General features: G+C 45.4%; 1 protein-coding gene across 4 annotated transcripts in view; it reads left to right on the forward strand.

Annotated features, from left to right (window-relative positions):
- The window catches only part of rnf123 (ring finger protein 123), a 406,183-nt gene that overhangs the window by 214,690 nt on the left and 164,524 nt on the right, over window positions 1-26,969 (forward strand). For all 4 annotated transcript variants that reach the window (XM_078209329.1, XM_078209331.1, XM_078209330.1 and 1 more), the window contains exons 34-35: window positions 4,920-4,995; window positions 19,107-19,191. In XM_078209329.1, the coding sequence (XP_078065455.1) occupies window positions 4,920-4,995; window positions 19,107-19,191 (161 nt within the window). The remainder of the gene's footprint in view (window positions 1-4,919; window positions 4,996-19,106; window positions 19,192-26,969) is intronic.

Raw genomic sequence — 26,969 nt, forward strand, 5'->3', positions numbered from 1 at the left:
AACATAAGAACATAAGAAATAGGAGCAGGAGTAGGCCATCTAGCCCCTCGAGCCTGCCCCGCCATTCAATAAGATCATGGCTGATCTGACGTGGATCAGTACCACTTACCCGCCTGATCCCCATAACCCTTAATTCCCTTACCGATCAGGAATCCATCCATCCGCGCTTTAAACATATTCAGCGAGGTAGCCTCCACCACCTCAGTGGGCAGAGAATTCCAGAGATTCACCACCCTCTGGGAGAAGAAGTTCCTCCTCAACTCTGTCTTAAACCGACCCCCCTTTATTTTGAGGCTGTGTCCTCTAGTTTTAACTTCCTTACTAAGTGGAAAGAATCTCTCCGCCTCCACCCTATCCAGCCCCCGCATTATCTTATAAGTCTCCATAAGATCCCCCCTCATCCTTCTAAACTCCAACGAGTACAAACCCAATCTCCTCAGCCTCTCCTCATAATCCAAACCCCTCATCTCCGGTATCAACCTGGTGAACCTTCTCTGCACTCCCTCCAATGCCAATATATCCTTCCTCATATAAGGGGACCAATACTGCACACAGTATTCCAGCTGCGGCCTCACCAATGCCCTGTACAGGTGCATCAAGACATCCCTGCTTTTATATTCTATCCCCCTCGCAATATAGGCCAACATCCCATTTGCCTTCTTGATCACCTGTTGTACCTGCAGACTGGGCTTTTGCGTCTCATGCACAAGGACCCCCAGGTCCCTTTGCACGGTAGCATGTTTTAATTTGTTTCCATTGAGATAGTAATCCCATTTGTTATTATTTCCTCCAAAGTGTATAACCTCGCATTTCTCAACGTTATACTCCATTTGCCATATCCTCGCCCACTCACTCAGCCTGTCCAAATCTCTCTGCAGATCTTCTCCGTCCTCCACACGATTCACTTTTCCACTTATCTTTGTGTCGTCTGCAAACTTCGTTACCCTACACTCCGTCCCCTCCTCCAGATCATCTATATAAATGGTAAACAGTTGCGGCCCGAGTACCGATCCCTGCGGCACGCCACTAGTTACCTTCCTCCAACCGGAAAAACACCCATTTATTCCGACTCTTTGCTTCCTGTCGGATAGCCAGTCCCCAATCCACTTTAACACACTACCCCCAACTCCGTGTGCCCTAATCTTCTTCAGCAGCCTTTTATGGGGCACCTTATCAAACGCCTTTTGGAAATCCAAAAACACCGCATCCACCGGTTCTCCTCCATCAACCGCCCTAGTCACAACTTCATAAAATTCCAACATGTTCGTCAAGCACGACTTTCCCCTCATGAATCCATGCTGCGTCAAGGGGAGGTCATGTCTGACAAATGTGTTGGGGTTCTTTGAGGAGGTAATAAGGAAGTTAGATAAAGGAGAACCAGTGGACGTGATTTATTTAGATTTCCAGAAGGCCTTTGACAAGGTGCCCCATAGGAGACTTTTAAATAAGTTTAGTGCCCATGGTGTTAAGAGTAAGATCCTGGCATGGATAGAGGATTGGCTGACTGGCAGAAGGCAGAGAGTGTGGATAAAGGGGTCTTTTTCAGGATGGCAGCTGGTGACTATTGGTGTGCCTCAGGGGTCAGTGCTGGGACCACAACTTTTAACAATGTACATTCACGATTTGGAGGAAGGAACTGAAGGCATTGTTGTTAAGTTTGCAGATGATACAAAGATATGTAGAGGGACAGATAGTATTGAGGAAGCAGGGGGGCTGCAGAAGGACTTGGACAAGTTAGGAGAGTGGCAAAGAAGTGGTCGATGGAATACAATGTGAAAAAGTGTGAGGTTATGCACTTTGGAAGGAGAAATGGAGGCATAGACTATTTTCTAAATGGGAAAATGCTTAGGAAATCAGAAGCACAAAGGGACTTGGGAGTCATTGTTCAAGATTCTCTTAAGGTTAACGTGTAGGTTCAGTCGGCAGTTAGGAAGGCAAATGCAATGTTAGGTATTCATGTCGAGAGGGCTAGAATACAAGAGCAGGAATGTACTTCTGAGGCTGTATAAGGCTCTGATCAGATCCCATTTGGAGTATTGTGAGCAGTTTTGGGCCCCATATGTAAGGAAGGATGTGCTGGCCTTGGAAAGGATCCAAAGGAGGTTCACAAGAATGATCCCTGGAATGAAGAGCTTGTTGTATGAGGAACGGTTGAGGACTCTGGGTCTGTACTCGTTGGAATTTAGAAGGATATGGGGGGATCTTATTGAAACTTACAGGACACTGCGAGGCTTGGATAGAGTGGACATGGAGAGGATATATCCACTCGTAGGAAAAGCTAGAACCAGAGGGCACAACCTCAGGCTAAAGGGACGATCCTTTAAAACAGAGATGAGGAGGAATTTCTTTAGCCAGAGAGTGGTGAATCTGTGGAACTCTTTGCCACAGAAGGCTGTGGAAGCCAGGTCATTGAGTGTCTTTAAGACAGAGATAGATAAGTTCTTGATTAATATGGGGAAAAGGCAAGAGAATGGGGATGAGAATGGGAGCAGACTTGATGGGTCGAGTGACCTAATTCTGCTCCTACATCTTATGGGTTACCATTGACCAGAAACTCAACTGGACTTACCACATAAGCACAGTGGCTAGAAGAGCAGGTCAGAGGCTAGGAATACTGCGGTGAAAAACTCACCTCCTCACTCCTCAAAGCTGTCCACCATCTACAAAGCACAAGTCAGGTGTGTGATGGAATACTCCCCACTTGCCTGGATGGGTGCAGCTCCAACAACACTCGAGAAGCTTGACACCATCCAGGACAAAGCAGCCCGCTTGATTGGCACCACACCTACAAACATCCACTCCCTCCACCACTGATGCTCAGTAGCAGCAGTGTGCACTATTTACAAGATGCTCTGCGGCAATTCACCAAAGATCCTTACACAGCCCCTTCCAAACCCACGACCACTTCCATTTAGAACAAGGACATCAGATACATGGAAACACCACCACCTGCAAGTTCCCCTCCAAGCCACTCATTTCCTGACTTGGAAATATATCGCCGTTCCTTTGCAGTCGCTGGGTCAAAATCTTGGAATTCCCTCCCTCATGGTACTGTGGATCAACCCACAGCACGTGGACTGCAGAGATTCACGAAGGCGGCTCACCACCAACTTCTCAAGGGCAACTAGGGATGGACAACAAATGCTGGCCAGCCAGCGACACCCATGTCCCACGAATGAATTTAAAAAAAGATGATTTGCACTATATATTGGATAGTGAAAGTAAATAAATCAAAGTGAAAGTCTTTTGCTAATGACTGGGCAATATGATATTCTGTCATTCACCTGTTTTTCCCCAATACGTGAGAGAGAGAGGACAAAGAGTCCATGTTCAAATGCAACAAGATCTGGACAATATCCAGGCTTGGGCTGACAAGTGCCAAGTAACATTCGTGCCACACAAATGCCAGGCAATGACCATCACCAATAAGAGACACTCTAACCACTGCCCCTTGACATTCAATGGTGTAACCATCATTGAATCCCCCACTGTCAACATCTTTGAGGTTAGCATCGACCAGAAACTCAACTGGACTCACCACATAAACACAGTGGCTACAAAAGCAGGTGAGAGGCTAGGAATACTGCGACGAGTAACTCACCTCCTGACTCCTCAGAGCCTATCCACCATCTACAAGGCACAAGTCAGGAGTGTGTTGGAATACTCCCCACTTGCCTGGATGTGTGCAGCTCCAACAACACTCAAGAAGCTTGACACCATCCAGGACAAAGCAGCCCACTTGATTGGCACCACATCTACAAACATTCAATCCCTCCACCATCGACGCTCAGTAGCAGTAGTGTGTACTATCTACAAGATGCACTGCAGCAATTCACCAAAGGTCCTTAGACAGTACCTTCCAAACCCACGACCACTTCCATCTAGAAGGACAAGGGCAGCAGATAAATGGGAACACCACCACCTGCAAGTTCCCCTCCAAGCCACTCACTGTCCTGACTTGGAAATATATCACCGTTCTTTCACAGTTGCTGGGTCAATATCCTGGAATTCCCTCCCTAATGGCACTGTGGGTCAACCCACAGAACATGGACTGCAACGATTCAAGAAGGCAGCTCACCACCAACTTCTCAAGGACAACTAGGGATGGGCAATAAATGCTGGCCAGCCAGCAACGCCCATGTTCTACGAATGAATATATAAAAATCCTTGACTTGTCTTTCCCAGGTCCTGTGCTTCATTGGTCAGACTGAAGCACAATCCTGGCCACTTGTGCCTATCCATATGAACCTGACTAACGGCAAGCTGTCACTAGACAACATGCTCCAGTCTGCTAGGGTGTGAACTGGCCCACAAGTTGAGTTCTGAAAACGAGTCTCTTTCAGATTCTCGATCGTTGAAATTAGTAGTTTCAAGCTGCTCCTTTAAATATTTCAGGCTGTGAAAGAATATGATAGGAAAGCGGTATTAAATATTCAGTCATGCAGGATTTGGTGAATGGCTGTTAGGTTTTTTTATTCTTTCACAGCATGTGGGCAAAACCAGCATTTATTGCCCCTCCCTAATTGCCCTTGAGAAGGTGGTGGTGAGCCGGCTTCTTGAACCGCTGCAGTCCATGTGGTGTTGGTACGCCCACAGTACTGTCAAGAAAGGAGTTCAAGGATTTAGACCAATGACAGCAAAGGTATAGCAATATAGTTCCAAGTCAGGACAGTTGCATAGTTTGGAGGGGAACTTGCAGGTGGTGGTGTTCCCATCCATTTGCTATCCCTGCCCCTTGATGATACTCCTGACTTGTGCCTTGTTGATGGTTGAGGGGCTTTGGGGAGTCAGAAAGTCAGTGTTGATTTTCCTACAATGAATAGGGAAACACAATTGTAAGCAGCTGAATTGAAAGCCTTATGTCTTCATTGGATTATTCTGGGTTCCTGTCTAATCAATACCCACTTCCTCTCCCATAGCTGATAAACCAAGTATTGAACCGAGTGACTGCTGAAAAGAATCTTTTTGATCGTGTTGTCAATCTGCGCTTACCTGGTGAGTAGTATCTTCATTCATGCTTTGTCAAAAAACCTATTTGTGATGTTTGTTCAAGGTATGTATTCTTGGTTTGGCTGGTGAGCAATTATCAAAGCTATTAGTCTCACACCATCATACATTAAGCACTGCAGAGCACCTAGCCATTCAAACACATTCTGTCTCCATGTAAGTCTATGGTTATAGGACACTCCCCGGAATGGGTATAGGTTTGGAGAGTGCAAATGCCCTTGCCTCAGTTAGGATTTTGTGTGTGCACAGCACCACGTGGATCAGTGAGATGCTAGGAGAGGGTCAGGGCAGGGGGCCCTTTGGTGGAAGGAGATGGGACAACTGGGTTTGGGAAGCAGGGTGAATGGAGGCACGAGCTATGGGGATTGCTGGGACAGTTGGGAAGGGTGGAGAATGGAAGTCACAAGAAGGTGGATCAGGATGGAAGCACAATTGGATTTGGGGAGGAGGGGGAGGGAGCATGGGCTACGGGGGAGGAAGCAGGAACTCTGCAACAAACACTGAATGAGCTTCAACAGAACAAGACACTCACTCAGGAGATGGAAGTAGTAATGGTTTTTAATGTTAAAATCTAATTTATTGCTACTTTTTTTTTAGGTTTTCATGCAATGTGTGGTATTCCAGGTGAAGCAATATGCATTGATCAATTGATTACCATGTGAATTACTCCAATAAGAGAATTAAAATAGTGTAAAGGTAAAATGTTGGGTAGATTTGGATGGGGATATGGAGTTCCCTTAAACTGTTCTAGTTTGACATGTTTCTGGATCATTAGGTTGTCTGCGAAAAGTCAATCGGGCAGATTGTTACTGCGCTCACCACTAAAATACCCCCTCGAACATTAGCCTCTCTTACTATCCATGTGATCCTTTCCTTTTTATTCATTCGTGGGATGTGGGTGTTGTTGAGCAGATATTACCCAACTCTAAGTTGCCATTAAGGTGGTGGTGAGCTGCCATCTTGACCACTGTAGTCTGTGTGCTAAAGTTTGTAGCAGTTTTGATAAAGCTGAGTGGCTTGCTGGGTTATTTCAGAGGCCAATTAGCACAGGAACAGGCTCTTCGGCCCTCCAAGCCTGCACCGACCATGCTGCCTGACTGAACTAAAACCCTCTACCCTTCTGGGGACCATATCCTTCGATTCCCATCCTATTCATATATTTGTCAAGACGCCCTTGAAAAGTCACTATCGTATCTGCTTCCACTACCTCCCCCGGCAGCGAATTCCAGGCACCCACCACCCTCTGTGTAAAAAAAACTTGCCTCGTACATCTCCTTTAAACTTTTCCCCTCACATCTTAAAATCCACAACATTGCTGCTGCTCTAGAGTGCAATTTAGGCAAGACTGGGTAAGAACGACAGAATTCCTTACCTATCCTTACCTAAAGTACACTAATGAACCAAATGGATTTTTAACAACACTATTGCTGATGCTAACCTGTTAATTTCACATTGGTTCAGTGAATTAAGGGGGAGGCGGTGCTAGCGTGATGATGTCCCCAGACTAGTAATCCAGATGTCCAGACTAATGCTCTGGGGACATGGGTTCAATTTCCATCACAGCTGGCATTTAAATTTAATTAATAAATCTGGAATTGAAAGCTGGTCTTGGTAAGAGCAACCTTGAAACCATTGTCGATTGTTATAATCTCATTCATTAATGTCCTTTAGGGAAGGAAATCTGCCGTCCTTACCTGGTCTGGCCTACATATGACTGCAGACCCACAGCAATGTGGTTGACTACTAATGCCCTCCGAAATGGCCTAACAAACCACTCAGTTGTATTAACCCAGTAAAATACCTATAAAAAGGAATGACCACATGGACTGCAGCGGTTCAAAAAAGCTGCTCACTACCATCTTCTCAAGGGCAACTAAGGATGGGCAATAAAGCCCATATTTAGCTGAATTTAAATTCTTGAGCTACCATGGCAGGATTTGATCTGATATCTCTGGATCATTATGGATTATTAATGTAGTAGTGGAGCTTCTGTGCAATATACACTTGTGTCTATATTAATGAACGTTCGTAATGTCTCACTCAGTATGCATGCACTCCTGAGCTGATCAGCTAAATCTCCAGTTTGTTCTGACTTTGTTGACCTTAGTTTAATGCCTCTGATAGTTCTCTCTGCTGATTAAATGTAAAGATTTGGGGAAAATGCAGATTCAACACTGGCTATGATGCACAATTCAATCACCAAATTCTTGCCTGCTCCCTATTGCGAAGCTGTATGTTGAAGGCTGCCTTGAAGTCAGTGCCATATATTGTTGGATGATTCAAGACTGAAATTGACAGACTTGTTGGGTAAGGGGATGAAGGAATATTGAGCTAATTCAGGTAAATAAAGTTGGGGGTACCGATCAGCCATGATCTAATCAAATGGCAGGAGAGGCTCGAGTGTCCGGACAACTGACTCCTCTTTGTCTGAGTCAGTGCATTTTGGAGGGAGAAAAGGACAAGTGGTGCGAGTTTTTTTTATTCAGTCACAGGAAGTGGGTGTCATGAGCTCAGCCAGCATTTATTGCCCATCCCTAATTGCCCTTGTGAAGGTGGTGGTGTGCTGCTGCTTTGAACTGCTGCAGTCCATTTGGTGCAGGTACACCCACAGTGCTGTTAGGATGGAAGTTCTAGGATTTTGACCCAGCGACGGAAGAAACGGTGGTATATTCCCAAGTCAGGATGGTGTGTGGCTCGGAGAGGAACTTGCAGGTAGTGGTGGTGTTTGCATGCATCTGCTGCTTGTATCCTTGGTGGTAGAGATTGCAGGTTTGGAATGTGCTGTCGAAGGAGCCTTGTCAAGTTGTTGCAGTGCACCTTGTAGATGGTACACACTGCTGCCACTGTGCATCAGTGGTGCAGGGAGTGAATATTGAAGATGGTGGATGTGGTGCCAATCAAGCAGCCTCGTTTGTCCTGGTGTTGAGTTTCTTGAGTGTGATTGGAACTGCACTCATGCAGGCAAGTGAGAAGTATTCCATCACACTCCTTACTTGTGCCTTGTTTGTGGTGGACAGGTTTTGAGGATTCAAGAGATGAGTTACTCACTGCAGGATTCTTAGCCTCTGACCTGCTCTTGTGGCCATTGTATTTATTTGACCAGTCCAGTTCTGGTCAATGGTAATACCCAGGATGTTGATCGTTGGGAATTCAACAATGTAATGCCTTTGAATGTCAAAGCAAGATGGTTGGGTTCTCACTTGTTAGAGATGTTCATTGCCTGGCACTTATGTTACATGTAATCATAGAAATCATAGAAACCCTACAGTGCAGAAGGAGGCCATTCGGCCCATCGAGTCTGCACCGACCACAATCCCACCCAGGCCCTACCCCCACATATTTTACCCGCTAATCCCTCTAACCTACGCATCCCAGGACTCTAAGGGGCAATTTTTTTAACCTGGCCAATCAACCTAACCCGCACATCTTTGGACTGTGGGAGGAAACCGGAGCACTCGGAGGAAACCCACGCAGACACGAGGAGAATGTGCAAACTCCACACAGACAGTGACCCGAGCTGGGAATCGAACCCGGGACCCTGGAGCTGTGAAGCAGCAGTGCTAACCACTGTGCTACCGTGCCGCCCCAATGTATGTAACTTGCCACTTATCAAGCCTGAATATTGTCCAGGTCTTGTTGCATTTGGACATGGACTGCTTCAGGATCTGAGGAGATGCGAAAAGTGCTGAACATTGTGCAGTCATCAATGAGTATCTTCACTTCTGATCTTGTTATGGAGGGGAGATCAATGATGAAGCAGCTGAAGGTAGTTGGGCCTAGGGCACTACCCTGAAGGTCCCCAGCAGTGCTGTCCTGGGTCTGTGGTGATTGACCTCCAAACAACCACAACTATCTTCCATTGTGTTAGGTATGACCCCAACCAGTGGACACTTTTCCCTCTGACTCCCACTGACTCCAGTTTTGCCGCACTTGGTCAAATGCTACCTCGATGATGAGGGCTGTCACTCTCACCTCTCCTCTTGAGTTTAGCTGTTTTATAGGAACATACAAAATAGGTTCAGGAATAGGCCACGTGATCCCTCAAGCCTGCTGCGCCATTCAACAAGATCATGGCTGATCTGATTGTAACCTCAACTCCACATTCCCACCTGCCCCTAATAATCTTTAATCCCCTTGCTTATCAAGATTCTGTATAGCTCTGCCTTAAAAATATTCAAAAACTCTGCTTCAACTGCCCTTGTGGAAGGGAGTTCCAAAGACTTCCTCTGAGAGGAAGAATTTCTCCTCGTCTCTGCACAGTGGCACAGTGGTTAGCACTGCTGCCTCCCGGTGCCAGGGACCCAGGTTCGATTCCCAGCTTGGGTCACTGTCTGTACGGAGTCTGTATGGAGTCTGTACGGAGTCTGCACGTTCTCCCCGAGTCTGCCTGGGATTGCTCTGGGTGCTCTGGTTTCCTCCCATGGTCAGAAAGATGTATTGGTTGATGCATTGGCCATGCTAAATTCTCCCTCAGTGTACCCAAACAGGCACCAGAGTGTGGCGACTAGGGGATTTTCACAGTCATAGAGTCATTGAGAGTCAGAGGTTTACAGCATGGAAACAGGCCCTTTGGCCCAATTTATCCATGCCGCCCCTTTGTTTTTAGCCACTAAGCTAGTCCCAATTGCCCGCGTTTGGCCCATATCTCTCTATAGCTACCTTACCTATCTAAACGCTTTTTAAAAGACAAAATTGTACCTGCCTCTACTACTACCTCTGGTTTGTTCCAGGCACTCGCCACTCTGTGTGTGAAAAAATTGCCCCTCTGGACCCTTTTGTATTTCTCCCCTCTCACCTTAAACCTATGCCCTCAAGTTTTAGACCCCCCCCCTCCCACCTTTGGGAAAAGATATTGACTATCTAGCTGATCTATGCCCCTCATTATTTTATAGACCTCTATAAGATCACCCCTCAGCCTTCTACGCTCCAGAGAAAAAAGTCCCAGTTTATCCAGCCTCTCTTTATAACTCAAACCATCAAGTCCCGGTAGCATCCTAGTAATTTTTTTCTGCATTCTTTCTAGGTTAACAATATACTTTCTATAATAGGGTGACCAGAGCTGTACACAGTATTCCAAGTGTGGGCTTAACAATGTCTTGTACAATTTCAACAAGACGTCCCAATTTCTGTATTCAGTGTTCTGACCAATGAAACCAAGCATGCTAAATGCCTTCATCACTACCCTGTCTACCTGTGACTCCATTTTCAAAAAGCAATGAACCTGTACCCCTAGATCTCTTTGTTCTATAACTCTCCCCAATGCACTACCATTAACTGAGTAGGTCCTGCCCTGGTTCGATCTACCAAAATGCATCACCTCGCATTTATCTAAATTAAACTCCATATGTCATTCGTCAGCTCACTGGCCCAATTGATCAAGATCCTGCTACAATCCTTGATAACCTTCTTCACTGTCCACAATGCCACCAATCTTGGTGTCGTCTGCAAACTTACTAACCATGCCTCCTAAATTCTCATCCAAATCATTAATATAAATGACAAATAACAGTGGACCCAGCACCGATCCCTGAGGCACACCACTGGTCACAGGCCTCCAGTTTGAAAAACAACCCTCTACAACCACCCTCTGTCTTCTGTCATCCAGCCAATTTTGTATCCACTTGGCTATGTCATCCTGGATCCCGTGAGAATTAACCTTATGCAACAACATACCAAGCGGTACCTTGTCAAAGGCCTTGATAAAGTCCATGTAGGCAAAGTTGACTGCACTGCCCTAATCGACCTTCTTGGTTACCCTTTCAAAAAAGCTCTATCAAATTTGTGAGACATGATTTTCCTCTCACAAAGCCATGCTGACTGTCCCTAATCAGTCCTTGCCTCTTTAAATGCCTGGAGATCCTGTCTCTCAGAATACCTTCTGACAACTTACCCACTACAGATGTGAGGCTCACTGGCCTATAGTTCCCAAGCTTTTCCCTGCAGCCCTTTTCAAACAAAGGCACAACATTTGCCACCCTCCAATTGTCAGGCACCTCACCTGTGGCTGTCGATGATTCAAATATTTCTAGGGGGCCTGCAATTTCCTCCCTAGCCTCCCACAATGTCCTGGGATGCACTTCATCAGGTCCCGGGGATTTATCTACTTTGATGATTTTAAGACTTCCAGCACCTCCTTCTCTGTAATATGTACACTCCACAAGACATCACTATTTATTTCCCCAAGTTCCCTAACATCCATGCCTTTCTCAACAGTAAATACTGATGAGAAATATTTATTTAGGATCTCACCCATCTCTTGTGGATCCACAAGATGACCTTGTTGATCCTTAAGAGGCTCTACCCTCTCCCTAGTTATTCTTTTGCCCTTTATGTATTTGTAGAATTTCTTTGGATTCTTCTTTGCCTTATCTGCCAAAGCAATCTCATGTCCCCTTTTTGCCCTCCTGATTTCTCTCTTAATTTTACTCCTACACCCTCTATACTCTTCAAGGGATCCACTTGATCCCAGCTGCCGATGCATGTTATACGCCTCCTTCTTCTTCTTGACCAGGGCCACAATATCCCCGAGTCATCCAGGGTTCCCTACTTCTGCCAGCCTAGTCCTTCACCCTCAGAGGAATGTGCTTGCCCCGGACCCTGGTTAATACATTAAACACAGTAACTTCATTGCAGTGTTAATGTAACCCTACTTGTCACACTAAAAAAAAATTAGATCTTCAAATCGTAATGAAAAAGGAAAACTTGCATTTATCTAGCATGTTTGTGACCTCGGGATATTCCACCACTGAGAGGTGTGATCTCAGCCGCCTCGACTTTGAGCTCTGGAATTCATTGCCCTCTTCATCTCTTGTAAAATACTCCTTGAAACCTGTCTCTTCAAATAAGATTTGCTCATTGTCCCCTGATGTGACTTGGTGTTATTCTTAGTCTGATTAGGCTTTCATTGAAGCACCTTGGGTTGCTACACTAAAGTTGTTGTTACTGGGGGAACACTCCAATGCTGAAGTATATAACATGTTATATTAAAACTTGCCATTACATCCACCATACTCGGGTGTGTTCTTGAAAAGCCAGTGGAAGCAATGATTAAACTGACAAGAAACTTGGTGTAAAATTCTAGAAGTGTTACAATTCTTGTAGAGACGTATAACTTTAAACAAGGGGTTTGAATTCCTCATGGCTGACTTGAAAGGCTCATAGGTCTTGAATACAAGTTTTAGGACTTTGGGCATGATTTTCCCGCCTGCTGCACTGCCCACGTAGCGCAGCAGACCGGGAATTGTCAGCGGGAAGGAAAAAACGAAATTCGCAACCAGCCAGATTCCCAGCCGCGATCTTCCTGGTCCATTTTTTCACAACGTATCAGCCTCAGGAACTAAATCGTCCAGGCTCACTGAGCTTTCTGCCCCTGCCAGTGGAGGTGTGATGGCCTCGCTGGTGGCACCAGAGGCCATTGAAGTGCCCTAGGAGGTCAGGGGCAGGGGGGTGCCCCTTGGGCAGTGCCAGTCTGGCACACTGGCAGTGCCAAGGGGGTGGGGTCTGAGGGCCGGGTCTGAGGAAGGCAGAGCCAGGCCAGGGGTTGTGGGGAGGAAGGCGGGGAGGGAATGAGGATAGTTCTACATGGGGGGTGGGGGACTGGTGGTGGAGTCGGGGTAGGCGCTTGTTAACTGATCTCCCTGTTCGGCACATGCGCACTAGCCCCCTCTGCAGTCCGATGCTGGCCCCTCAAGCAGGAATGGCCCCCTGACAGCCTCTGTGATGTACATAGTGCCGTAAATTCATTCAACTAAGCTTGCCCAAAAAAAAGGGCAGGAAGATTTTCCATATTACCGCCCATTGGGCAATTAGTTTTTTTTCTCAGGAAAATCTCGCCCTTTAATTGTAGCTAACAAACTAAAAGCAACACCAGCTAAACTCTGTTTAGTATGCATCTAATATTCTAAACTACAGAAAAGACCCCCCCTCTAACCTTTAACTTTCTAACATGACCAAATCCCCACACCACAATTATACTTAACTGCCTGCTATCTGCAGAATTGCAGTTTCACCAGAATCAGTCGACTGTCACTCCCTGCTTCCAACAGGTTTGCTTCACCCCAAGTTGTAACATCGAGTGATGGTCAGAAGGCATTTCTCTCAGAATTTGGGAACACCCAAACTTGATCAGGAACAGTAAGGCTTGGTTACCATGGGAAGGCTCACTCCAGCAATCCTTTCCCTCCACTACTGCCTTCTCCCCTTCCCTTAGCCTCCCTGTCACGCCAAAATGCATCTTCTCAATTTCTTAGATTGCTTTTCTCTATTGCAGTGAAATTTGCTCCAAACCCCACATGGTAAGTTAGATGTTCTCTTTCACTCTGCGATTAGATTTGTTGCTGGTGCCCCTTTTCACACCCATCACTCTGACGTGTACTCCCTGGGGTACCAACTCCACTGGCTTTTGTTAATTTATCGAACCTTCCTCGGGAAAACAGCTACTTACTTGAAAGGTTTGTTATGTTTTACTGTCTTTTCTTATAATCTGAAGGCATGTGACTTGATCAGATTGATCACTCCAAGAGTGAGCATAGTCTTTGGTTGTAGTTCATTTCAGCTTGTGGCTGATAATGACTGAAGTGAGGTACAACTAAAGTTGAAACTAACTAATTTTATTACTGTGGCTGTCTTCTGCCAAAAGGTTAAGAGTCTGTTAACTGATATTTGTATGTGCTAAATTGTCAATTCTCTCTCACTGTTAATTTGTAATTGATTGTTTTTAGTGTTTAAATGAACTGTATTGTATAATTTTTGTTGCAGCGGCATTAGCCTCTTGGCCAGGTCATTATTGTAAATGAGAATTGGTTCTTAATCAACTTAGCTGGATAACTAAAGGTTAAGAAAGACTGCCACGGGCTGCATTTCTTTGACTGGAGGGACTGGTGTCCCTGAGCGCACTTGCTTCAGTCCTTTTTTTTTCTGTCTTTCTGTCTGAAGTCTCGGAGACAGAAATTCCAGACAGTCCGCCTCAGCTGCTCTAGCCTTTATTTCAGGTGTGAACATTTTATACCTTATAGAAATGCTTGATTTGGGGACCCCCTGTCCCCTTGAAAACCAAGCGACCTGGCTTGTTGCCAGGCAGAACTTGTAACAGATCAAATGACTCTATTCATTACCCCATTTTACCTTAAATTAACGAGACGATTTAGAACATAGCAATCTTAGAAACATCATATTCGTAACAGGGATTACTACCTAAGCAGTCAAGTAACCTAAAATTGCATTGCAGCTTAAAGAACCGCTAACATTTGCTTTTGTGGTCCATTCTCGGGTCACTTTAGTTCCTGATCTTGCATTGCTTTTGTTGGGTGTAGTTTGGTAGGTTTTATTGAGTACTTGTAGTCTTGGGTCATTCAGTAGTAAATATTTATTAACTACTAGAAGCTATATACATAGGTACAGTAAAGGGCCAGGCTAGGAGCAATCTCCATGCTTGCTTCTACACACTGCTCTACACTGAGCAGGTGCAGGTCATGTGTTCTCTTACATCACCGTGTGCGTGGTACCATACTGAGTCCCATGCACCAGGCCCTTGTACTACAATGTCCTCCAAGAGTCTTTATCCAATGTATAAGGAGGCCTTATTATCCTTCCATATGTTTTTTTGCTACTTTCAAAGGAATGGTAGGCTCTGTTGCTGCAAGTAAACCTTGTTGAATTTGAGATTTTCTGGCACCTGGGTGTCTTTTCATCCTCGTTTTCCATTCTTTGGCAGTGAATCACTCTTTGGCAATTCCCCATTTGTAGTGATAGATTGTGGTTCGTTTATTCCACTCTTTACGGGTTGGACAAACACTGGGATCATAAAAACCCTACAGTGCAGGAAGAGCCCATTTGGCCCATCGAGTCTGCACCGACCACAATCCCACCCAGGCCCTACCCCCATATCCCTACATATTTCACCCACTAATCCACACATCTCAGGACACTAAGGGACAATTTTAGCATGGCCAATCAACCTAACCCGCACATCTTTGGACTGTGGGAGGAAACCGGAGCACCCGGAGGAAACACACGCAGACACGAGGAGAATGTGCAAACTCCACACAGACAGTGACCCAAGCCGGGAATCGAACCTAGGTCCCTGAAGCTGTGAAGCAGCAGGGCTAACCACTGCTACCGTGCCGCCCCCGTCTCTATCATGTTTTTTTTCTCTTCGTTCTTTGTGTGACTCGCAGCGACACAAGCTGGGAACAGAAGATGGCTTTTCCATTTGTGAAAGTATGACTTGGTAGTAAGTTTACCTTTGCATTTAGTTGTGTGGTGTCCTGCCATCAATAATTGGCTGTGACTTGGTTCCAGCATTGTTTGTGGCACTGTCAAGCTAACTGGGGATTGCAGCATCTGCTCTGTTGCCTCAGGGTTTATCTTTCCAACTGGCATTGGATCCAGAGGTTGAGGTTCTCACCGTTCATAGAATCATAGAATGTACATTGCAGAAGGAGACCATTCGGCCCATCAAGCCTGCACCAACAATAATCCCACCAGATCCTATCCCCATAACCCCACATATTTACCCTCCCAATCCTCCTGACACTAAGGGGCAATTTATCATGGCCAATCAACCTAACCTGCACATCTTTGGACTGTGGGAGGAAACTGGAGCACCCAGAGGAAACCCACGCAGACACGGGGAGATGTGCAAACAGTGCAGACAGTGACCTGAGGCCAGAATCAAACCCGGGTCCCTGGCACTGTGAGGTAGCAGTGTTAACCACCGTACTGCCCTTAATTGCTGGTTCCTATCTTGACTGTTTTCTATTCCAGGTGTTAGGGTAACCAGCTGAGTGGTTGGTTGGTTTGACCAATGAGGGACATATGGTACCTGTAACAAAAGTGGACAGACTCTACAAAGAGCGAAGACAGTTGAGAGTTGAGGTTCCAGTTGGAGAGAATCTTGCTTGTTGGAACTCTGGGGAACTTGCAGTTCTGTATAATTTACGACAGTGATTGTCTTGACACCTTCTGCCATTTTGAGGAGGTTCGGGTCTATACAGGCATCTCTATTTAAGAGAGAAAAAGGATGATGTACATCAGCTCAAAGATTTGTTTGCCATCATACCTTAATGGTTCCAGAATCATGCCTATGACCGGAAGCTGGTTTCCTCCAGGTCCATAAAGTGGTGTGTCTGTTGTTCATGGCCAGAGGTCCTTCAGACACAGTTTTTTGCCTGATTGGGCTGCCTTCGAGGCGGATGGCCGCCTCTATCACTTCCTTAGGGTTCCCTTCGGCGTCACCAACAGGGTCTCGGTCTTCCAGCGTGAGATGGACCAAATGGTAGACCAGAACGGGCTGCGGGCCACCTTCCCGTACCTGGATAACGTCACCATCTGCGGCCATGATCAGCAGGACCACGACGCCAACCTCCACAAATTCCTCCACTTCCTGAAAACAGGTTATCGTGTCCAATTTAAAGTTTGTGAGATGGTCATTGATCAAGATACCTGCATTCCAGATCAAAGATCCAGGATCTTTGACCTCACCCAAGAAGCGTGGTTTTGTGTTCTCTTGGTGTGCTGTCTTGACCTCATGAATGCTCTTGTTATATTCAGTGCGTTTTGATGTTATGGCTTTGCACATCTTCCTGAAGTGTCCTAGTCCATTACATTGAAAGCATTAGGCTGAAATTGCTGGACATTGATCACACCTATGGGTGCACTTTGCTCCACAGCACACGCATAGTTGACCCACCGACTCGGACTGTTCCTGTTTCAGTGCTGTTTCACTATCTGAACAGTGGCGTTTACTTTGCACCATGGTTTGCTTCATCCTGTTAATATAGATCTGTGCTGTAAATGGATTTCAGGTTGTCTGACAATCTGGATGGCTTTCTCAAGGATTAGATCTTCCTTCACTTGAAAAATGTCTGAGAGTGTGTCATCATCCTACATCCATTCTTTATCATAGAATCCCTACAGTGCAGAAGGAGCCATTCAGCCCATCGAGTCATCACCAACTCTCCAACAGAGCATCTTACCCAGGCCCTATCCCCATAACCCCACATATTTAATCTGCTAATCCCCCTAACCTACACATCTTGGGACACTAAGGGACAATTTAGCCTGACCAACTCACTTAACCCACACATCTTTGGAATGTGGGAGGAAATCCGAGCACCCGGAGAACAACTACGCAAACACAGGGAGAACATGCAAACTTGCACAGACTTGCCCAAACTCGGTTGCCTCACACAGTGAGGCAGCAGTGTGCCACCCCCTGTTGCCCAAATTATCTATCCCTGATTAGCTCAGATTTTGGGTTCCCACAATCAGTCTTCAGCCATTCTGTACAATTCAGAACTGACGGAGCAGACAGCTTTCTTCTGGCCTTTTAAGGATTGTGTTACTTTTGAGATTAAAATAAATGTCAAATGATTTTGAAACTTCATCAAATTTTTCGGAAGGTTGCTTGATTGTCTAGTTATTATATCATCGGCTATGAGGCCAACTGAATAAAGCAATGTGTTAACTTGTTCAGCCTCTGTCTTATTATCCAGATCTGAAGGAATCACTTACCTAAGGAATCTCTTTCTCCATAATCTTCAATTTTGTGACTGAACTTGGCCATGGATAATCTAAAATTGTGGAATTGTGGATTTCTAATCCATAGTTAAACGTTTTAAGTGATGGGTTCAGCTTTAGGAGTTTCTAAAAATGCAAGATGGTGCTATGCTCACACTTGCCGGTTATAGTGGGCTCCTGCAATAATGGAATTCGTGATCTCAGCATTTTAATTTTTTCAATAATGGCTGTCCAGGTTAACTGGTTAGAGTCTTGCCCTCTTTAGCGCAATGTTTTCATGTCATGGAGGCATCATATCCTGGCTTTTGCTGGATTTTCTAAGCTGCTTACTCCATCACAGTTAATTTTTAATTAACACGTTTTCTTTGTTTTGAGTGAGCTCAGCCACCACATGTTTCAGCGCTGACTCAGGAATCAAGTTTCTAGGACTGTGATTTTAAATGGCAATTTTGACCACTACAGTCTTTAACTTTTTCCAAAACTTGTGTTGTCCAGAAATGTTTAGCTCACCCTTGATAGTTCTGCACGCTCTGGGTATTGAAGCTGGGATTCCATGAGATTCAATGGAGTCTTCTGCTGCAGTGAAGAATTTAATTTGTGCCTTCTGTTTCCAAGCCTTTCTTTGGACCTTTTCTCTGAAAATTTTTCATTCTGCACCTTCATTTCTTAAGCTTCTCTTCAGGTCAGAATGCTTCTTTGATTTTTCCTTCAGTTCTCCGAGACTTTAATGTTCTTCTGCAGTCTCTGCGAGGTTTTGAGTTGTTCCATTCATTGGCATCATGTTGTAAGGTGTTGGGTATAGTTCAGTAGATCTTATTAAGGTACTCATTGTCTTGGATAGTTCAAAATTAAATATTTATTAACAACAAGGAACTGTATACATAGAGTATATCTCCAAGCTAGGAGCTGTCTCCATGCTTCTACATGTGGCTCTGTCCAACACTCCACTGAGTCCGAGGTGCAGGCCATGTGTTCTCTTCCACCACTATGTGGGGATAAGGGTCTCCCTTTGGTCCTGCTTTTGCAGCGCACACATCTCACAGTTCACTATCATGTCCTCGATTGGCCTGAAATGCCTAGCCAGCAGATGGTGGATTGGGCCTGTGCTCTGCACTTAGTGATGCCCAGGTGGCCCGGTGTATGTTCTGGAGGCTTTCTGGCCACTTTGAAACTGGGATGGCCAATTATAGACCAGGAGATCATCAATGACAATGAAATGCGTTTGTTGTTTGAACCAAACTTTCACGGTACCACTGCTTGGTTTCTGTTATGGCCATCCTTGGCAGTAATTTTGGATATAGCACACTCCTCATCTCATGTTTGTTCTTAGCGAATCTGTTGGTGTTTGCTTGGGGTCGCCAGCAGATGTCTCCTTGTTAATTGGGAATATGATTCAAGCTCCTCGATCAGATTGGCATCCTATTTTGTTGAAAGGCCAACTAATGCCTCCTGCTCCGCTTTGTGAGTGGCACCGACCATTGGCTCACCAATTATGTTGATCTGCGTAGAATATCGGAGGCTGCGGTCTTAGTAAGTGGGAGAAATTAATATATCGTCTCTTATTTTTTCACTTTCTGCAGGATTGGAGAGCGTGGATCATTATCCAATTCTTGTAGCTGTGACGGGAATTCTTGTCCGAATCCTGGTTGACTCTGATGTTCAGGGGTAAGAAAGAGTTGAATGATAGCAATGTTGAGTCTTGATGTGACACTTTAACTGGTCAAGTATTGTGCTCTTTTTACTGCTCTTTTTACTGCTCCATTGAAACAAGTTTACAAAAGTCACCCAAATAAAACCGATTGCTCATTAAGTCCTGGTTACAGAGCAAGCTTGAAGAAAGCTGGGGTGAGATAAACCTGAGGTTTAGGTCCATTGTTCAGAGTGCATTCTGAAAATGAGTTTTATAAAGACAGATCAAAATATCAGAGCTTTTACAGAACTCTGACAAAAACAATGGCAAATTGGCAGGAAATTCAACTCCATCCCATTTATTAGAGTAAACCCTTCTTAAAAATGATTGAGCCTTTTGGAACAAGATTTGCACACTTCATATCTACATTAGTGAAATGCTTCCTGTTTTATTGTCTCCATATTGCCAGATACTGTACTTCAAAGTAATTCACTGGTTACGGTGGGCTACGAAGTTGCGCCAACCACTTTAAATGATATGTGATTACCAGAAAGGAACATCTTGTCCAGCCAGCTATGAGAGGGATTACTGGACAGAGTGACATGAATGACTTTGTCCTCTGGAGACATTCTTCAGGCACAAAACATGTATAGATATTAATACCTTTACTAGACCAGATTATTGTATATTTGCATCAGCTTGAAATAAATAGTAGGAACTAAGAAAGATTTGTTGTGGGAAAATCACCACTCGGAGTCAGACTTAAAGATTTAACATGCAGTTTTATCAGACAAAGCTTTGGGAGAAGTGCTGGGCTCTCCTCGGTGCACACAGTCACCTTCTCAACTTTACAATGGCAGTTGAGCATCTTTTATACATTTTCAAATAATAGACAAGTACGGACATTAGTCATTAGCACATCGTTATACAGAGAGTAGACACGTATATGCATTTATGCTCCCCTTCAACGACTGATCTCGTTACAAAAACTCATTGTTTTGGGTTCTGCTTTATCTCAAGCTAAGGTGCCTCGAGGTCTGGTTTATTTCCTGCAGTAATTTAGACACTAATAGGATTTAGCTCGCTGTGCAATGTCTGTGCCCAAGTCAGTACATCTTAATGTCTTTGCCCAGAGTCCATTTTGTGCCAGGTAACCATCTTGTACCCTTGGGTGATATTGAAGGATTCATCTGTAACGTGCGTTATACATTTGTCACCTATTATTGTGCATACTCCCCCCTGTTGGGCTAACTGATAGTCTACGGCATAGCGGGTCTGCTGTGCGTATAATCTTAATTCAGCCAGTTCTTGGTTGACGGCCTCCAGTCCCCCCCAAGACACGGTCCCAAGGAACCCGTAGCCGAGTGACGATCCCAGTGTGACCGGGACTTCCCAATTGGCACAGAATTCCTTGCTGATGGCCCGGGTCACCATCTTTCTCTGGATATACCCCTTTTGAGGGCATGGAACAGTGAGTGGTCCTATTGTTCCTACTGCAAAAAGGATTGGGAGGGTTGGTGTTGCTGTCGTGAAGGTGCCGTTGAGGAGGAACACAAATCCCTTCTTGGCTCGGTGGCATTTAATATCCTGGTTATTAGTCTGTACCAACTGTATATACCGCCAATTGCTCGGTTCACTTGACTTTCTGCCTGATCCTACTAATTGGTAAGTGTCAAATGGGTATGTCCATTCGGCTGAGCTGACATGAGTCCCATTACGCTGACCACAAATTAGTTGCCTCCCCGCGGTTACGTTCAGGCACCTTTGCTCGTTACAGGTACAAGTAAACTGGCTTCTGTTTACCCGACAGTGCTGACGTGCACACTGCGTCTGTATACAGGCAACATTCTTGGGGACCAAGGCATATGCACACCCCCATCCCTGCCCCGAGAAGCAAAGCGGGTAGCTTGCATCATCTGAGCATACTCTTCCTCCCACTCCCTAGAGCCCCCTGCACACAGGATCTGTGGGGTTTATTAGTTCCGCACATCTTCCCTGTATACCCCTTTTATATTTGCCTGTTTGTCCTTTACAGGGTGCGTCTGAGGTATCTGCCATATATAAGTCATGGGGGGCCCACCCAGGGGTGGCCACAAATAGGGCCTCTACAAATTGGGCTAGCGGGTAACACACGGTTCGATTTCCGTGTAAATGTACATGAGCCTTGTAGAATAAGTTATCCTCTAGCCCTGTCAATCTTACAATCGCCACAACATAGAGTAATACAATTATATACGTGATCTTAGACATGTTCACAACAGGCAAGTATCAATCTGATTACTCTATGTTAACTTTCCAAAGGCTGTATTGCCAACCTGAATGCGTCAGTTAATCTTGCTTGTAGTCGTTACCTGTTTTGGGGAAAGCACTCTGGTCACTTTAATATCACTCATTCTTTTCTCTGTATAATTTCAGCTGGGTCCAATGTTTCCATACACCTTTCCCTTTTATGTCCAGACAGGCACAGGTATCTCCACTAATTATGACCTCATATGGCCCATTCCATTTTGGTGCAAACCCTGGTTTTTCAAGTAATGTTTTTACCATGACGCGACTTCCTGCTGTTGGGACGTCAGGGAGCATTTCAAGCTCTCTCTGTGCGTCTCTTTCTTCCTGATTCTCCTTTACTAATTTACGCATCCCTTTTAGTTGGGCGCTTAGTTCCAAAACATATCGTTTAATTTTGTCTTTTAGTGGACCTACATCAGCCCCACCTGTTCTGATGCTTTCTGGTAATTGCATCGCCCTTCCTGTCATTAGTTCATAAGGGGTTAATCCGGTTGTCCGGTTTGTGGTGGCTCTTAACCTCATTAATACGTTTTTCCTGACGTTTGCATGGCCTTGGCCAGGGCATTCTTAAGGGTTCTGTTCATGCGTTCCACCATTCCAGAACTCTGTGGGTGGTAAGGGGGGATGTTGAATTTTTGTTTTATTCCCATCAGTTGGCACACTGTTTTTACCACCTTTCCGGTGAAGTGCGTCCCTTGATCCGAATCAATTTGTATGGGTATTCGTCATCCAGGGATTACCTCCTCCGCCAATATTCTAGCCACCGTGATAGCAGTACAATTTTTAATAGGGAATGCTTCTACCCACCTGGTAAACTGGTCTATAATGACCAAACAATAGGTTTTGCTGTGGGATTGTGGCAGTGGCCCTGTGAAACCTATTTGCAGATGTTCCCAGGGCCCCTTTGGTCGGGGCTGGTGTCCCATCTTAATTTTTATGGGTCGACCGGGGTTGTGTTGCGCGCATGTCACGCATCGGTGGCAATGTCAGGCTATGTCCCTCCCCATTCCTGTCCACCACCATTCTTTTCCTATACTAGTTGCCATGGCCTCTCTTCCCGCATGTGGGAGTCCATGGTGTAGTTCCAAGAGGGTGTTTTGTATGCACTCCGGTGCCATTACCTTGTCATTTCGTCTCCAAACGTTATCAGTCCCTCTGCTCGCTCCCTGTGCTTCCCACTTCCCCTTTTCCTCTTTTGAGGTATCCTTGTGTAAGTCCAGAATATCTATTTCATCTCCTGTCTGGTCCGTTATTGCTATTGGCAGTTCGCCAACTGCCTCCTGTTCTAACGCTAGTTACGCTGCTCTATCTGCGGCTTGGTTCCCTTTGTAATTTAACCAATCGGGGTTATCCCTTTCTGGTTCCTTCTGATGTGCTTTGATTTTTATTACTGCCGCTTCTTGGGGTTTTTTGCTGGACTTTAGTAATGCCTCGATCCTTCGTTGGTGTTTCATAGGAGTTCCTCCAGTGGTTACAAACTCCCTTCTACCCCACTCTGTCATATAATCGTGTATTACCCTGAATGCGTACCTACTATCAGTATATATATTTACCGTCTTTCCTTCAGACAATTCTAGTGCCTTTGTAAATGCCACTAGTTCCGCCACCTGCACGGATAGACCCCCGTCAATTCTTTCTGACTTTACCGTTTCCAATTTGTCATTTACTACTGCCCACCCTGTCCGGGGTGATCCTTCCACGTATTTGCGTGAGCCATCTACAAAAAGGGTCTCCTCAGCTGTTGCTGAAGGTACGTTCTTTACTCTACCTTCTTCTATATCCATATCTACGTCTCCACAGTTATGTGGTTCTCCTGTATCCATAATTCCTTCTGCTGGGTTATCTCCTATATCCCTTACTATTCTAACTGGTTGGCTGGGAGGTAGGAGGACGGCTTCCCATTTAGCCCTTCTCATGTTTGAGACTTTCCTGTATTCAGCATTTCCACCAAGGTGTGTTTGGTGTGGAGGATTATGTTCCCTGTCATTACTATCGGTTCGCTCACCTTTACGGCCCAGGCGGCGCAATCGAAGGCGGCTATGCACCTTGGCAGTCCGGTTACTACCGGCCCTTCTGTCGTTGAACAGTAACCTATGGGTCTCCGTTTATCGCCATGATCTTGCGTTACTACTGCAGAGTAGAACCCCCCCTCATTGTTACAGTGTATGTGGAAATCTTTATTGGAATCTGGTAGTCCCAGTCCGGGGGCTGATATCAGTTCTGCCTTTAACTTATTATAGGCCTCTTCTTGCTCAGGTCCCTATTCTACGGAGTTTAAAGCTGGCTTTCCCCCTTTAACTAGTCTCTGTATAGGCTCTGGCAATTTTGCGAATTCTGGGATAAAACTTCGGCTGTAATTAAACAGTCCCAGCACCTTCCTGACTCCTCTTACGGTGACTGGCCGCGGCATTTGTTGTACCGCCTTCTTTCGGTCTGTTGGCATTTCTTTAAGCCCTTGTGATATTAAGTGTCCTAGGTACAGGACTTGTGCTTTCCCGATTTGTGCCTTTTTGGGGCTCACCTTTAACCCTGCGGTTTTCAGTTCATTCAACACTAGGTATAGTGCTCCCTGGTGTCCTGACCAACAAGAGGCGAGGCCACATTGGATTTGGTACTGGGTAATGAACCAGGCCAGGTGTTAGATTTAGAGGTAAGTGAGCACTTTGGTGACAGTGACCACAATTCGATTACGTTTACCTTAGCAATGGAAAAGAATAGGTATATACCAAAGGGCAAGAGTTATAGCTGGGGGAAAGGAAATTATGATGCGATTAGGCGAGATTTAGCTGGCATAGGTTGGGGAAGGAAACTGCAGGGGATGGGCACAATTGTAATGTGGAATTTGTTCAAGGAACAGCTACTACGCGTCCTTGATAAATATGTACCTGTCAGGCAGGGAGGAAGCAGTCGTGTGAGGGAACTGTGGTTTACTAAGGAGATTGAATCTCTTGCGAAGAGGAAGAAGGAGACTTATGTTAAGATGAGACGTGAAGGCTCAGTTAGGGCACTTGAGAGTTACAAGTTAGCCAGGAAGGACCTAAAGAAAGAGTTGAGAAGAGCCAGGAGGGGACATGAGAAGTCTTTGGCAGGTAGGATCAAGGAAAACCCTAAAGCTTTCTATAGGTATGTCAGGAGTAAAAGAATGACTAGGGTAAGATTAGGGTCAGTCAAGGACAGTAGTGGGAAGTTGTGCGTGGAGTCTGAAGAGATAGGAGAGGCACGAAATGAATATTTTTCGTCGGTATTCACACTGGAGAGGGACAGTGTTGTCGAGGGGAGTACTGAGATGCAGGCTGTTGGATTGGACGGTATTGAGGTTCATAAGGAGGAGGTGTTAGCAATTCTGGAAAGGGTAAAAATAGATAAGTCCCCTGGGCCAGATGGGATTTAACCTAGGATTCTCTGGGAGGCTAGAGAGGAGATTGTAGAGCCTTTGGCTTTGATCTTTGTGTCGTCATTGTCTACAGGAACAGTGCCCGAAGACTGGAGGATAGCAAATGTTGTCCCCTTGTTCAAGAAGGGGAGTAGGGACAACCCTGGTAATTATAGACCGGTGAGCTTTACTTCTGTTGTGGGCAAATTATTGGAAAGGATTATAAGAGATAGGGTTTATAATCACTTAGAAAGGAATCATTTGATTAGGGATAGTCAGCACGGTTTTGTGAAGGGTAGGTCATGCCTCACAAACCTTATTGAGTTCTTCGAGAAGGTGACCAAAGAGGTGGATGAGGGTAAAGCGGTTGATGTGGTGTATATAGATTTCAGCAAAGCGTTTGATAAGGTTCCCCATGGTACCTTATGAGGATAGGCTGAGGGAGCTCGGTCTTTTCTCCTTGGCGAGACGAAAGATGAGAGGAGACCTAATAGAGGTATATAAGATGTTGAGAGGCATAGATCGGGTGGACTCTTAGAGGCTTTTTCCCAGGGTGGAAATGTCTGCTACGAGAGGACACAGGTTTAGGGTGCCCGGGGGTAGTTACAGGGGAGATGTTAGGGGTAAGTTTTTCCACACAGAGGGTGGTGGGCGAGTGGAATCGGCTGCCGTCAGTGGTGGTGGAGGCAAACTCAATAGGGTCTTTTAAGAGACTCCTGGATGAGTACATGGAGCGTAATGGGATGGAGGGTTATAGGTAGGTCTAGAAGGTAGGGATGTGTTCGGCACAACTTGTGGGCCGAAGGGCCTGTTTGTGCTGTAGTTTTTCTATGTTTCTATGTAAGCTTTTGCAGAAAATACAGACACATGGGATTGAGGGTGATTTAGTGGTTTGGATCAGGAATTGGCTAGTTGTAAGAAAACAGAGGGTGGTGGTTGATGGGAAATATTCATCCTGGCGTTGTTACTAGTGGTGTACCGCAAGGATCTGTTTTGGGGCCACTGCTGTTTGTCATTTTTATTAATGACCTGGATGAGGGCGTGGAAGGATGGATTAGTAAATTTGCGGATGACACTAAAGTCGGTGGAGTTGTAGACAGTGTGGAGGGAGGTGGCAGGTTACAGAGGGACATAGGTAAGCTGCAGAGCTGGGCTGAGAGGTGGCAAATGGAGTTTAATGTGGAAAAGTGTGAGGTGATTCACTTTGGAAGGAGTAACAGGAATACAGAGTACTGGGCTAATGGTAAGATACTTGGTAGTGTGGATGAACAGAGGGATCTGGGTGTCCATGTGCATAGATCCCTGAAAGTTGGCACCCAGGTTGATAGGGTTGTTAAGAAGGCGTACGGTGTGTTGGCTTTTATTGGTAGAGGGATTGAGTTTCGGAGCCAGGAGGTCATGCTGCAACTGTACTAAACTGGTGCGGCCGCATTTGGAGTATTGCATACAGTTCTGGTCGCCGTATTATAGGAAAGATGTGGAAGTGTTGGAAAGGGTGCAGAGGAGATTTACCAGGATGTTGCCTGGTATGGTGGGAAGATCGTATGAGGAAAGGCTGAGGGACTTGAGGTTGTTTTCGTTAGAGAGAAGAAGGTTAAGAGGTGACTTAATAGAGGCATTCAAGATGATCAGAGGATTAGATAGGGTGGATAGTGAGAGCCTTTTTCCTCGGATGGTGATGGCTAGCACAAGGGGACATAGCTTTAAATTGAGGAGTGAGAGATATAGGACAGATGCAAGAGGTAGGTTCTTTACTCAGAGAGTAGTAAGGGCGTGGAATGCCCTGCCTGCAGCAGTAGTAGACTCGTCAACATTAAGAGCATTCAAATGGTTATTGGATAAACATATGGATGATATTGGAATAGTGTAAATTAGAGGGGCTTTAGATTGGTTTCACTGGTCGGCGCAACATCGAGGGCCGAAGGGCCTGTACTGCGCTGTAAAGTTCTATGTTCTATGTTCATTAAATCGTTTCCCATTATTGTACCCTTGTTATTTTTACATACATAGAATCTCATAGGAATATACAAATTATTTCTTTCTACTAACGTGGTCTTGCTCAGGTAGGCGGGTGTTTTGTTCCCTCCTATCCCTGTTAGATAAATCATCCTACTTGTAGTGGGTAAGGGAAGGTCGGTGACAGATATGGAT

This window comes from Mustelus asterias, chromosome 3 (assembly GCF_964213995.1).
Source record: "Mustelus asterias chromosome 3, sMusAst1.hap1.1, whole genome shotgun sequence".
NCBI lineage: Eukaryota > Metazoa > Chordata > Chondrichthyes > Carcharhiniformes > Triakidae > Mustelus > Mustelus asterias.